The sequence below is a fragment of the Vipera ursinii genome (genome assembly GCF_947247035.1).
Source record: "Vipera ursinii genome assembly, chromosome: 3".
NCBI lineage: Eukaryota > Metazoa > Chordata > Lepidosauria > Squamata > Viperidae > Vipera > Vipera ursinii.
In genome coordinates this window covers 69,137,885-69,151,193 of record NC_139516.1, presented here as the reverse complement: position 1 = coordinate 69,151,193, position 13,309 = coordinate 69,137,885, and the positions used below count along the sequence as shown (strand labels likewise).

At 33.7% G+C, this 13,309-nt stretch overlaps 1 protein-coding gene across 1 annotated transcript in view; it reads right to left on the bottom strand.

Moving 5' to 3' along the window:
• The window catches only part of LEPR (leptin receptor), a gene marked incomplete at its 3' end in the record, with an annotated part of 44,335 nt that extends 31,392 nt beyond the window's left edge, over positions 1–12,943 (bottom strand). Inside the window, exons 1-4 of the mRNA XM_083360235.1 lie at positions 12,890–12,943; positions 8,554–8,832; positions 7,920–8,043; positions 644–849 (exon numbers count right to left, since the gene is read on the bottom strand). Of these exons, the coding sequence (XP_083216361.1) occupies positions 644–849; positions 7,920–8,043; positions 8,554–8,832; positions 12,890–12,929 (649 nt within the window). The 5' untranslated portion in view covers positions 12,930–12,943. The remainder of the gene's footprint in view (positions 1–643; positions 850–7,919; positions 8,044–8,553; positions 8,833–12,889) is intronic.
• Positions 12,944–13,309: the final 366 nt, after the last annotated feature.

The window sequence follows — 13,309 nt, the reverse complement described above, 5'->3', positions numbered from 1 at the left end:
TTCTTTATTGGCCAAGGGTGATGGGACACACAAGGAATTTGTCTCTGGTGCATAAGCTCTCAGTGTACATGCGAACAACAAAGTAATATAATCATAAGATATCAATAAGAGAAAGTAGTAGAAAATATATTATTTTATTAGAAAGGACTTGTATCTTTGACTTGTCAAACCTTCATACTTATTTGTGTGTTTTGTGCCACAATGTAGATTATGAAAAATAATATATTATTCCTTGAATATAATTTTATTTATAATATACTATGAATTTAAATAATTAAGCTTTACTTATATTAGGTCTGAATAATCAAATGCCAAATTATAAATCACAATATTCAATGAATGCTAGATTTATAACTAATAATATTAATTCAACATTTTAGGGAATTAATTCAGAATGACTGTTGCTGGGATGCAAAAAAAAAAGATTTTAGCATAAACATTTAATTCTATGTTGCTTTTCCCATTACTTCACAGATCTGAGAGAATTTCCCCTTTAAAACAAGTTTAACTTAATCATAGTGTACAACTAAACCTGTAAACAAAGGTTGTCTTCATTATTATGGAGTTTCAAGAATAATTCTGGCTAAGTCTAACAGAGCTTGGCAAGTATGCTTGATGTTTTTGCTAATAAATGAAAACTTACCAACATCTATAGGTTTGACTGACATCAGTGGTGACTGCAGTAATATATTGCCATCAGTGATCTTGAGCCACATAATGTAAATATGATTCAGTTTTACTGAAGATATCTGACATTCATATTTTCGGGCTTTTAGAGTATTACAGTGAGTGACTGTAGAATTTTCCTTTAGTGAATTTGTAGAAGAATTTTCCAGTGATGCATCTGTTCTGAAAAGAAAATAAAACTAGTCATTTTCTTGCTATTTCTTTTATTAGATTATACAGAGGACTTTATTAGAAATTCTGTAAATTGCTTGCATTATTTTTGTTATGCATGTAAGAAATGAAAAAAAACTGTGTTATAAATGCCACAAAGCACTTTTACTTATGCAAAGCATGATAAATATACAGTATGTAGCCATTTTATATAATTATAACAATCCATTCCAATTATATTATTAAAATACATTTCTACATCAATATCTATAAGCACTATCGAGACATAGCACTCTGGAGCCGCATGTGGCTCTTTCAGCCATCTCCTGCGGCTCCCAGTCCTCTGCCATGTGTAGTCCCCCCCAAAAAAAGTGGGACTAAAAAATTTCTACCAATCAATTCAAATATGCAGGGTAGGTGCATATCTCGCCTTGGCTCCACTCTTCAGTGAAACCCTGTTCTGCGCATGTGCACATGTACACGCATGCGCACACATTTTTTGCGGCTCCCAGTTTTTCCTTTTGTGAGGGAACTGGTTCCGAGGTGCTCTTTCACTGTTTCAGGTTGCTGACCCCTGAAAAACTTGACTGGGGGAGAGGACACCTAACTCTTCAGTGTTTTACATTCAAGTTTTAAATGTTCCCATTTAACAAAGGAAAAGAATGTGGGGATGACCCGAAGTTGAATTGCTTTCCAAGGAAAAAACATAAGACAGAAAGTAAGAAGACAGAAACCTCGACTATACAGCACAGCAGGGATGGTTTGAGGGTGACATAATGTGGTTGTTGTGTAAATGTGGAGTTTATGAACTAGTGGTCCAGTACTGCTATTGCCCACTTATGAGAAAGGCTCAAAAGAATCCAAGAATTAGCACCTCTGTTGACTGTGTGGCACTTATTTAGGCAAACAGAAATCCCTGCAAAAATATTATTGTTTATTAAAGGACAATTTCATATGGTTGAATTTTCTGGGTGAACTCGCCCATTACATAGCCAGTTTGAAAACTGAACATTTTATAGAATGTTTAAAAAAATCCTATAGGGAAGGAGAAAATATTTTTCTGCAAAAAAAAGTTTCTGCTTGATGCTTTAAAATTATTGTTCATTTTATTGAAGAACCAAATCTTCAGTGAGTGAAACACTTTTTAAAGACTGTTTTGAAACCATAAAATCATGCTTCTGGAGCAGGTAGAATCACTTACATTACAATCTTGTTTTTTTAAATGTAAGTAAGTTAATAAATATCAAACATATTTATACTGTTTGGAAAATGAATTCCTGGAAAAGGTTAAAAAATGGAAGAACTAAATGGAAGGAGCTAAAAACACTCACAGTTGCCTTTATATAATATTTTGTTATAATATTAGATCCATTAGATCCCTACCTGGACCGAGATACCCTACGCACAGTCACTCATGCGCTCGTGACCTCCCGTTTAGACTACTGCAACGCTCTCTACATGGGGCTGCCCTTGAGGACCACCCGGAGGCTTCAACTGGTGCAGAATGCGGCCGCGCGAGTTGTGATGGGGGTCTCCCGATACTCCCATGTAACACCTCTACTCCGCGAGCTGCATTGGCTTCCAGTTGCCCTTCGGGTGAGATTCAAGGTGCTGGTGATGACCTATAAAGCCCTAAATGGCGAGGGTCCGGGATATTTGAGGGAACACCTGCTGCCAGCACCAAGTTCCCTTCGTCCAGTGCGCTCCCACAGGGAGGGTCTCCTCAGGGTGCCGCCGGTTAAAGACTGCCGGCGGGTAACACCCAGGGGAAGGGCCTTCTCAGTGGGTGTGCCTGCCCTGTGGAACCAGCTGCCTGCCGAGCTTAGGACTGCCCCCAACCTCCGTTCATTCCACCGGGACCTGAAGACCTGGCTCTTCGAGCTCTCTGGCCCAGGCTGAGAATATTTTTAATTCTAATTTTAACTGGGTTTTCATTTTCTCAGGGTTCTATTTAATCTCTTTTAATTTGTTTTAACGTTTGTATTGACTGTTTTTTAAATGCCCTGTAAACCGCCCTGAGTCCTTCGGGAAAGGGCAGTATATAAATCTAAATAATAATAATAATAATAATTTAACTTGGAATGCTATTGAAATCTTTTCAGAATGAAAAGGTATAATTTTCTTGATTTTATAATCTGAATTTTTATTTTTTTAGTCTGTACAGACATAATACCAACAGAACTAATATCAATAGCACATGCACAAGGCAAGGAAAAAAGCTTGCAAAGAGAAATATAAAATTGTATCTGTTGCTCTTTAAAAGGCTATGCTTCTTTTCAGCTGTTTCTTCAAAATTATATCCATCAAAATATAAAATTAGCACTAAAATGTCAAAATTAATAACTCTCAAATACTCTTATGTTATCCTTATGGTGTTAAAACTAACACTCTAATTTATTAAGTAATTATATAATATGCTTTTTGCATTTCAAACTCTTTTGAATCAATGTGTATGACATCTATGTGTATGATTTTTTTTATGCACATCTATTTTTATCTTGTCTAGTTTTGCTTTGTTTTTGTATTTTCTTTCTTTTCTGGAGTTTGTATTTTAATGTTCTGAATAAAATAAAATAAATATTGACCAAAAAAAAAAGAATTCAAACTCTTCTGAGTCTGTTATTTGGACTAAATTATGGAAAGTCTGAGGGTTTTTTTATTTGACAATATACTATTTTGTTTTCCTTCCTCTGAAAAATTCGGTTCAAAATATCTTCTTTGGCTGACCTCTCTAAATAATTTTGTTTTTTATCTATTTTTTTCCCCACAAACTAGGAAACTGCTCAGATGAAGCAAACATCTTTTTGAATATATATTAACTTGTGACATCCAAAATGGAAGGTACCGTACTAGATGAAGTGTAACAAAAAGACCAAATTAGCCCTTGGCAACAACAGGGTCAGTGTGAAAAGAAGCAGTAACTAACAAAACACCTCAGCCCTTGTGGCAGATTGTCAAAGTAATAAACTGAGCATACACATAAATTAAGCAGTGAGTGAGTTTAGCAACAGGGCAAGACCAGGGCAGTTGATCACTTTCTTGCCTGCAACAATGAATAATTATTTGATAAACTATGATTGATATGATATACCTAGTTTGGTAATGAAATGTCTGCAAGAAAACATTCAGGCCCAGAGAGCACTAAGAACCCCACTGTTCTACTGTTTTTAATCTAGGGACAATCAAACTTTAGATAGGGTTGCTCAAATGGTGCAGACCATAACAATCACCCATTTTCTTTTCATTTCCTTTCTCCCTTTCTGAAGGAGAGAGGTGGCACCTTTCACAAAATGAGAGCTTCTTCTACCTCTGAATTCAAAGTTTTAACACACCAAGCTGTATTTAATATATTAAGATCAATTCAAAAGCAAAAACATAATAATTCTGCAATGCAATCTATGCTAAATGAGAGATTTTTTTCCCCCACAGTAATGGTTTGACAGAATTACATGGAGGAAGAGGAAGATAAATGACCCAGAATAATCTTCCTAAAGTTAAAAGCATCTGAACGATTTGGGGCTTGAACAATAGATAATATCCTTTTGTGGATATTATCTAGTCCTTCCAAGCTTATAAATTCTGCAGTTTGTATTTTGCATTCTACTGCCAATATTCTGAGACTGCAAACACTGCATAAAAACATGTACATCAGTATTACTCCCTAACATTTCAAAGAAAGTAAATATTTTCTCTATGTCCTAGCAAAGTGGCAAGCCATAACAAAAATAGCACAATCAAAGCCCATATCTTCTCTTTCTGATTAGCAATGGAACACCTGGAAGTGAGTTCCAGGCAACTTCACAGCTAAACTATGGGTAAAGCATCTGTGTCATTCAAATGAAGTTACAGCCTATATCATGTAGGGCCCTAATTTATAGTATAGTTAAGAAGTGCCAAATCTGGATTCATGGATGTTCCACATTCTGAGTATCAAATATCACTAATTTAACATTGGTAATTGAAATTTTTTTTGCACTAAATTGGAACAAAGGTTTGTAATACTGCAAGTTATTATTTCCACTCTTCAATAATTAGGGAAAAATGAGACCATGAAAGCAATACATAACCATACCTCACATAAGACATTAGTTACATTAGAACATAAAAAAATACTGCAGTGAAGGAGCTAAAAACAATCTGGAGAAATAGAACTTGTTGTATGCTAATGATGCCCATGTTATTGCCAGTGTTGTTGAAATTGAATCTGGGAAATGAATATGTGAAACGGCGTATGATTCAGCAGGCAAGAACTTTGGTTATAATATAATGCTTGAATAATGGGAAAACATGGACAAATGGTTTAAAATTTACACTGAATTTGTTACAAAATAATGCATATAACACCTGATAAATTGTCAAAGATGTATAAAGGTGTCTCAAATATATGTTAGAAATGTAATTTTAAAGGTACTTTGTATCATCTTTGGTGGATCTTTGCTGAAGAAAAGAAATATTGGGGACAGATCCATGTTATAGTACAGAAAATCTTTAAAATTAACATAAAATTCAAAGCTGAATTTCTTTTAGGATTATTGTATAAGGAATTGGAAAAAAGATCTGGAACTTTATTTTTTGTTTATGTTGACTGCAGCAAGAATTCTTTATGCACAGTAATAGAAAGGTACATCTGTCCCCACAATAGAAGAATAGCTGGAAAAAGTGATGAGAGCTAGCAGAGGGGGCAAAATTGACTTTAATTAGAGAAAAGAATATATCCAGCTTTGTTTCTACCTGGAAACCACTTCTGGACTGTGTATTCGAGTCAAAAGAAAAAGAAAAAAGAAATCTTGACTTTGGGTTTTGTTGATTAAGTTTGTTCTTACAGAAATAGCTAGTACTTGTTAATTGGTAAAGTAAAAGAATCTTCAAATCTATTTTATATTTTACTGTGCTGAAAGAACTTGGAAATCAAAGTTTTCTTTTTCTTTCTTTCACCTTTTACTCTGCACTTCTCTTTCCCATCATTTTCCTTTCCCATTTCTATACTATCTTTATTTTCATTTGTATTTTATGATAATTCTAATGAGTTTTTAAGAGAAATAGAACACATGAATACTCAATGACAATATTTTATTTTGTCTTTTGAAGTATCTTCACAATTATTATACCATAAAACCAATTCACAATAGAAGTCATAACAATTAAGAATGCATTGCTGGTCAATGCAAGGAGAAAATGTAATTGGTCATATTGGGAACTTTAAAAAATCAAGTTATAAATTCATATTTTGGGGGCACACTTATGGTAAACAAAGTGTAGGGGGAAAATACTCTGATTTAAGTTTGTGCTCTATTAGTTGCAAGTGTTCATTGTTCCACTGCCTATTATTTTTCTCTAAATTCTCTAAGTTCCTAAGAGAATTCAGATGTGATCCTTAATATCTCACTTCAAAAAAATTAACTAAACAATTATTTCTTTTAGAAATCTGGAAAAAGCAACATTTTGGGGGGAAAATAAAAATGATTGTAAAATCTGAGAAAAAAATGATGATGATGATGAAGATAGATAGATAGATGATAGATAGATAGATAGATAGATAGATAGATAGATAGATAGATAGATAGATAGATAGCTGTAGGAATCCTTATAATTGGTCCCTGAATATTTATGCTTGTTTCTTTTATGTTACAGAGGGCATACAAGATAAATTAAGGCCAACTAGTTAGCCATATATTCCCAGGTTTCCTTGGAGAATCTGTCTGAAGAAGCACAAGGAAGGAAAGCTCATTCTATTTCAACAAGAGAACTTTCTTTTCATTCTGAACAAGACAGCCAATAAAACCACAAATATTGCATTCTCCAGTATTGTGAGTTTTCAATTTTTGATATTTTAACAGCCAACTCTACATTCCAGAGTAAGTCTTCTGAGTTCAGCATTCCTGGACTCTTGGTCATGATTAAAACCAATCAGGGCTTATTTTGAAACATAAACATTGTAAAAGTCCACAAATGATACATTCGTGTGCCTTTTCCTCTTGTGGAGTTTAAAGCAGAAAGCTTTCTGCTGTAGTGTTTCTAATGAAAACACACATATTCCCAATAGAGAACATAATATTCAGGCCAGACCACATAAAATAAGTACTTCTGTATTCCACTCAGTAAAACTAAGAACTATGTAAACAAAATATTTTGCTATTCAGAAGACTGCGGAACACAAAATAACATTTTTAAATATTTCAAAGGAGCTGCATGATAATGCAACTACAATTTTAACAGAAGTATCTGATGACAATATAAAGCAGTCTGCAATATTGATTGTCATTCTTATTGGCTGTTCCTGTTTTAAGGCCTAAAAAGAAATATTGCTGAAGAAGTGTCTTCATAGACAATATCTTTTACTGCCAAAAAATAACATAGTAGAGAGCAGGGAATGTTAACAGTTTACTTTTTATGTTTGGAATATAGGTCTGGTTTCAGAGTTTTTAAATGTCTTGATACTATGATATCATAATACAATACAATGAATTTGTGTAATATATCATCCCCAAATAAAATGAATAACTGTATTGGGGTTAGGGTTGGACTATAAACTTTTCATAATTACATTTTAATCTATTAAGTAAAACTATATAGTGTTAGAATTTTATAAAATAGAACTGTTACATGGACAATATCCCTGAAATGCAATAACATTTAAAACCATATTTTAACAGGGAGAATAGTCTTGCTTATTGAATGATTACTGAAATCTTTAAATTTACTTTGAAGACAGCAAGTCTCATTCACTCTGAAAAAGAAAAGAGTGTTTCCTTGCATTAAATCAACTTTTTAAAAAACTGTTTTTAAAATGTAGATCATGGGGTAAGAAGCTATATTTTGCTTTTAGTACTCTGTGTTCCATGTCAGCCCTTTTTCCCCTTTCAACTTGGTACCTGGTGCTTGGAAATTCCTCTCCCCACTCTTCTAATTTTTCCCTGTTAAAGGAAGACATATTTCCCCACCCCCATCACCTAATATGAAGTAAATGTGATAGAAAGTCTTAAAGCAAAATATAAAACTGGAGCTACTCTTATCAGAAGTGGAATAAGATCCTGTAATTCATAAACCCCACAAATTTTAACTTGGATTTTGATTATACTTACAATGCATGCAATAGATTAACTGTAAAGTCTTCATTCAAATATGGTGACTTAGTAGATAATTTCATAATGCAAAACAATTCTTCTGTGGTTTCATTGGTCCAAAACTGCAGATTCCAAATTAAATCTAAATAGAAAGTTAAGCATTTTTTTTAAAAAACATCCTTGTAACCCTGAACTCTTGAAAATAATTTATCATGCTCTCATTGGTGGCCCTATAAATGTAAAAATTATATTATATCAAATCATTTTTGCAAATACAAAAACGGTGGAATTTGTGTCATGAAATCATGACATATATTTTATTATTCCCCCCCCCCTTCTGCCCCATCTCATGGACAATTACGTAGAGATCAACTACTATTATGCATATTTATTTATCCCTTCAATGAGGCAAGACTGGGCTATCCCATTTCTCAACTGACACTGACTTTAACTCCATTCTGTTGCTGAAAAGATCTTATTTTTAAAAAGCCATTGTAATTTGTTTTAGTTTGGTCACTGTTTTATTCATGATCTATTTTACTACATGCAGTTTGATTTAATCTATATTCTGTGCTCATATTTTCATTGTACAGCAGCTATAACAATTTAAAATAATCTGAGTAATAATTAAAAGCATATTTTCCAAGCCCACCTATCTGCTGAAGTGTTGAATGAACAATTCTTGAAGAAATAAATGCTTTGGCTTCCATTTCTGCAGTGTGCGCAAAACAATTCATATATGTATCGCTCCAGTGGCAACATAAGAAATTATCTTCAGCCACCAATACAGTGGCATTGGCTCCAATTGTACCATGCACATCCTGCCAAGTGGGACCATCCTCTGCAATTCTAGCTGGTATACAGGGCATTTCAAAGCTCTGTGGAGGAATCTGATATACCATGCAATGAGAAATGACCACTTGAAAGAAATCTAAAGAGGGGGAAAAAAGAATAGTTTGAATATTTAAAATAAGGAAGACCTAAATCACTATTGTTAGTAAGGGAATTGATATACATTAGATATTACATTAATCAATAGTCTTTGATTGCAACAATTTAATTTTTAATATCAACAATGTCTTAAAAGACAAAAATATATACAAATAGCCAAATAGCATTTATTGTCACACAGTGTCTTATCTGTTGCAATTCTTAAACTACCTTTGGTGGCTTAAATAAACTGAAATGTGTGGACCAAATCTATAATCATTTTTAGTAATATGAACCGGTGTAATCCTGACAACTATTCAGAATGGCTTAATGTATCATTCTAACATTCTTTTGATATCATACAGGATGCAGCTTACAGGAAATCCCTGGGTTAAGAGTCTGTCCTTAACTCAAAATTATGTACCGTATATGAATTGATTGCCTATTACTAAAAATGGTGGATGGTGTTTTTCCTTTCATGAATCACTGAAAACAGGCTGTACATTTAAAATTTGGAGCTTCAGTGGTTCATCAGCTGGAGGAAGGAATTTTCTATTTGTACGTCTGAGTTATCCGTAAATTGGACACTCTTAACTTGGGGACTGCCTGTATTCTGTTATGGCATGCTTCCGCTTCAGTGTAAAATTTTTATATATTTATTTATTTGGTACCTTCAAATCACTGTTGACTCCTGGTGACTGCCTGGGCTAGTCCTTGCAGTTTTCTTGGTAAAGTTTTTTTTTCTTTTTTTGACGTGGTTCGCCATTACCTCCTTTGTAGACCTGAGATAGAGTGACTGGCCCAAAGGTTACTCTGCTGGTTTTGTGCCTAAGGTGGAACTAGAACTGATAGTCTCCTGGTTTTGGCCTGGGATCTTAACCATTACATTAAACTGACTTTCAGTGTAAAATTACTCCTACTCTTAAAACTGTTCTGGAGAATTGAGGAACTTGGAGCAGAATAAAATAGCAAAATTATGTCTTTACCATTGTATTGTGTACTGCAAAAAGTCCAGCTGGTAAATAAGAAGCTGGGTCTAACCCACAGTATACATTTATACAGAAAATTAACTATAACAAGGAATCATATATGATATTATACTGTAATTAAGGGGTGGAATTACACCCCTTAATTACAGCATAATATCATATATGATTTCTTGTTATAGCTAACAGACTAACAGTTAAAACAAATGAATCATACTTATTGCCACAGTATTCATTCCTATTCCACTGCAGAAACTGTGTTATCAGAAGATGTGATCTGAATAACAACTTAATAACTTAATTGTCACTTTGAATGTACACTGATGGGCATACATTAAAATGAAATTTTGTTGCATACAGCTCTCAAAGGGTCACCACCTCCAATATACACTACATAAATATGACAAAAATAAATAAATAAATACAGAATTATGCACATACCCACATATATTATATAACACAGAGAAACAGCACAGTCTAGCTCAGATTCTGTATACATGTGCATAGCAAGAAAAACAAACCTTGCGACTGACACATCTGTAGTGGAATTCCACTACAGATTTGTCAATCACATCTTTTTTTATACAAGTTTTATTGATTTTTTAATATTTATATATACATGTATTTGTGAAGCAATACGGTGGTTGGGTAGTCAAAATAACAAATAACGTTGTAAATAGTTCAGGTTGCATCAACAGGGATTCCCTCTCTGATTCCCTTAATTATCACATAGTCAAAATAGTCAAATTAATACATTTCTAGTTGTAGCCTAGTCAATTAACAAAATTTTCAATATATTTTCACTAATACATATCAATATCCTGTTTTTAAATTTTATCTAATTGCAATAGAATATTCTAGAATAGCCTATAATGTACAAAAGAAAGTTTAATTTTTGGGTAACCAACAATTCCCTATTTCAATAAAGAATAATTCTCTTGCCTACAAAACTTACATTGTTCATTACAAAACATTCTTATGTTTTACCATTAAAATCTAGTTTTCATCTTAACAAATCACCAGTTGTTAGATATTTTTTGTCTTAACCGTTCAACAATTATTAAAATACTATCTTTTGTATATAAAATTCTAGATTCTATAATATAGTTCAAAAGTAACAACTAATATATTCTATAAGTCGTCTTAACCATACATCAATTGTTAAAATACTATCTTTTGATATATCATTACAAATTCTATAATATAGTTCAGAATTATATTCTAAAAACTTACTTTTGTTTTCCCTTACAGATCTAAAACCTAAATGTAAAGTCAGTTATATTTTTAGAGATTCCCCTTAATCCATTGAAAGGTATTTTTATAGTCTATCTTTAGGAATCCAAAAAAAGAAACAAGTTCAGTTTTTTAAATCTAACTTTTGCCTTCCTTTTGTGCCAACCAGGCTTCCCTTTTGGCTTCTTTAAATTCTCAAATGTATCTCCCTTTCTTCCTATACACCTTATTTGAATCCAGGGAGAGTATCCAAATGTCAGTTTTGCAAAGAAAGTGTCCCCTTTGTAACCATTGAAGTTTTGCTTTAATAATTCAGTTTTTGATGATTGATGTAATATAGGTGTCATTAAATCAGGCACGTCTTTTTCTTCTTCCAATTCCATCTGGATTGGGTAGAAAGTAGTAGCTGGTGTGATGGTTGTCATTTGATTAGTTGAATTCTCAATAAAGTATATTTGAAGGCCTTTAATGTCTTCACTCTTAATATTGCTTTCTTCAGGTGCTATTGCTTTTTGAGTTGTAAGTTTTGTAGTTGACATTGAAGTTTGGACTTTAAGATTCTCTGTAGGTTGCATTTGTTGTGCTTTGAAATCTCCTATTTTAGTGTTAGTTTCCACTTCTTCTATTTGCTCTTAGGTTATTATTTCGGCATTTAAGGTCAGAATTTGATTTAGTGGCTTTAAGTTGTCAGATTTTTCTTGCAGTTTGGCTTTAATTTGCTCTGTCATTGCCAAAATCGTATCCAGTATCAGTTTATAACCAAGTGGTGGGATATATTCATCCATTTTGTTGTTGTTTGCAGCTAAATCTTCCATGGAGGCTATTTTAATAATAGTCAAAGATTATCCACCTCCAAGAGTTGTTTTCAGTGCCAGGTGTTCCCACACTTATCTTTAAAAGTAATGTCAAGGACAGCTCTGTTATTCAGTCAGCTCTCACAACAGGAGAAAAGTTTACTTGCTGTACAACGTTTCACCACAAGATGTCATCAATAGCATATAAAATGCAATGTAAAAATTTTTTTTTCCAAATTAATATAAAACTTTTGTAGCATTAGTCCAATTTTTTTCTTTAATTCACAGCTTAAAGAGGAAATAGGGTAGTAGATCCCCACCAAAAAATAGGAGCTTTTTAGTAAATACAGATAAAATTACTTAATTTCTTTGCTGAATTATTTGAATTTCTTTAAGGCTTTAAGATTTGTTCCCAGAGTAGATATTCGCCGTTTTTTCAAAAAGTGGGGAAAGAAATTTTCAGGAAAGTCCCACAGGAAAATAGTTAAGGGAGTAAGAAAAGTAAAATCTCACCCAGGTCCTCCACATTGCTTCTTAGTGCTTCTTTGGCTTTCGGCAGGGAGCGGCTTAATGATTGGCCATCTTTATGGCCGGTCTCTTCTTCTTCGGGCCAAAGGAGTTGTCCTGGATTCAAGCGGAGGGATGCCACCCTTACGCAATCACAGGGATGGCCTCCTCTCTGTATTTGCCCCTCCAGGGTGATTTTCAACCCTTTTCAGGGTCCTCCAAAAAAGAAAAAATGGACGGTGGGAAGCGAACTGTTCCTGCATGTCTGGAAGTGCCACGCGCGCAAACCAGAAGCCATCAATCACATCTTCTGATGACACAGTTTCTGCAGTGGAGTAGGAATAAATACTGTGGCAATAAATATGATTGGTTTGTTTTAACTGTTAGTGCAGTTATAAACTCATAACATATGTTTAAACTTAATCACTAGTTTTAACATTTGCACTGATTCTGGCATCAAAAATTATTATCACATTCTGTAGTTTAAAAAGGAATCCATCCTACAAATGAGAAGCAAAGGCAAGATATTTCAACTTACTTAACTGTAGAAATCCACTCAAAATGTTGTTCCAGTTCATCTTGTTCTGGTCAATAGATCTTAGAGGAAAATAGGGAGAAAGATCATTTACATTTATAAAATCTGAAGGAGGTTTCCAAAGTTAATTTTACCAAAAAATGGCATTTTTCCATAGAATTGCAGAGTGAGTGGGATTCTTATCAGACAAATGCAATAATGAGATAAGTAACTGTCTTGGAGGGACCTGAGCATTTCAGGTATCAAGTGGATGGCTTGCTCCTTAACCTTTGCCACTTGAATGTGCAAACGAAGTTCCTCCATACAGTCATTTCAAGGAACTTTCCTTGCTGATGACTCTGTGCTGCTGGTGCACAAATACAGTGATCTACAGTTGATGCTGAACAAATTCTCAGAAGCTGCTATGCTCTTCAGCCTGACTAT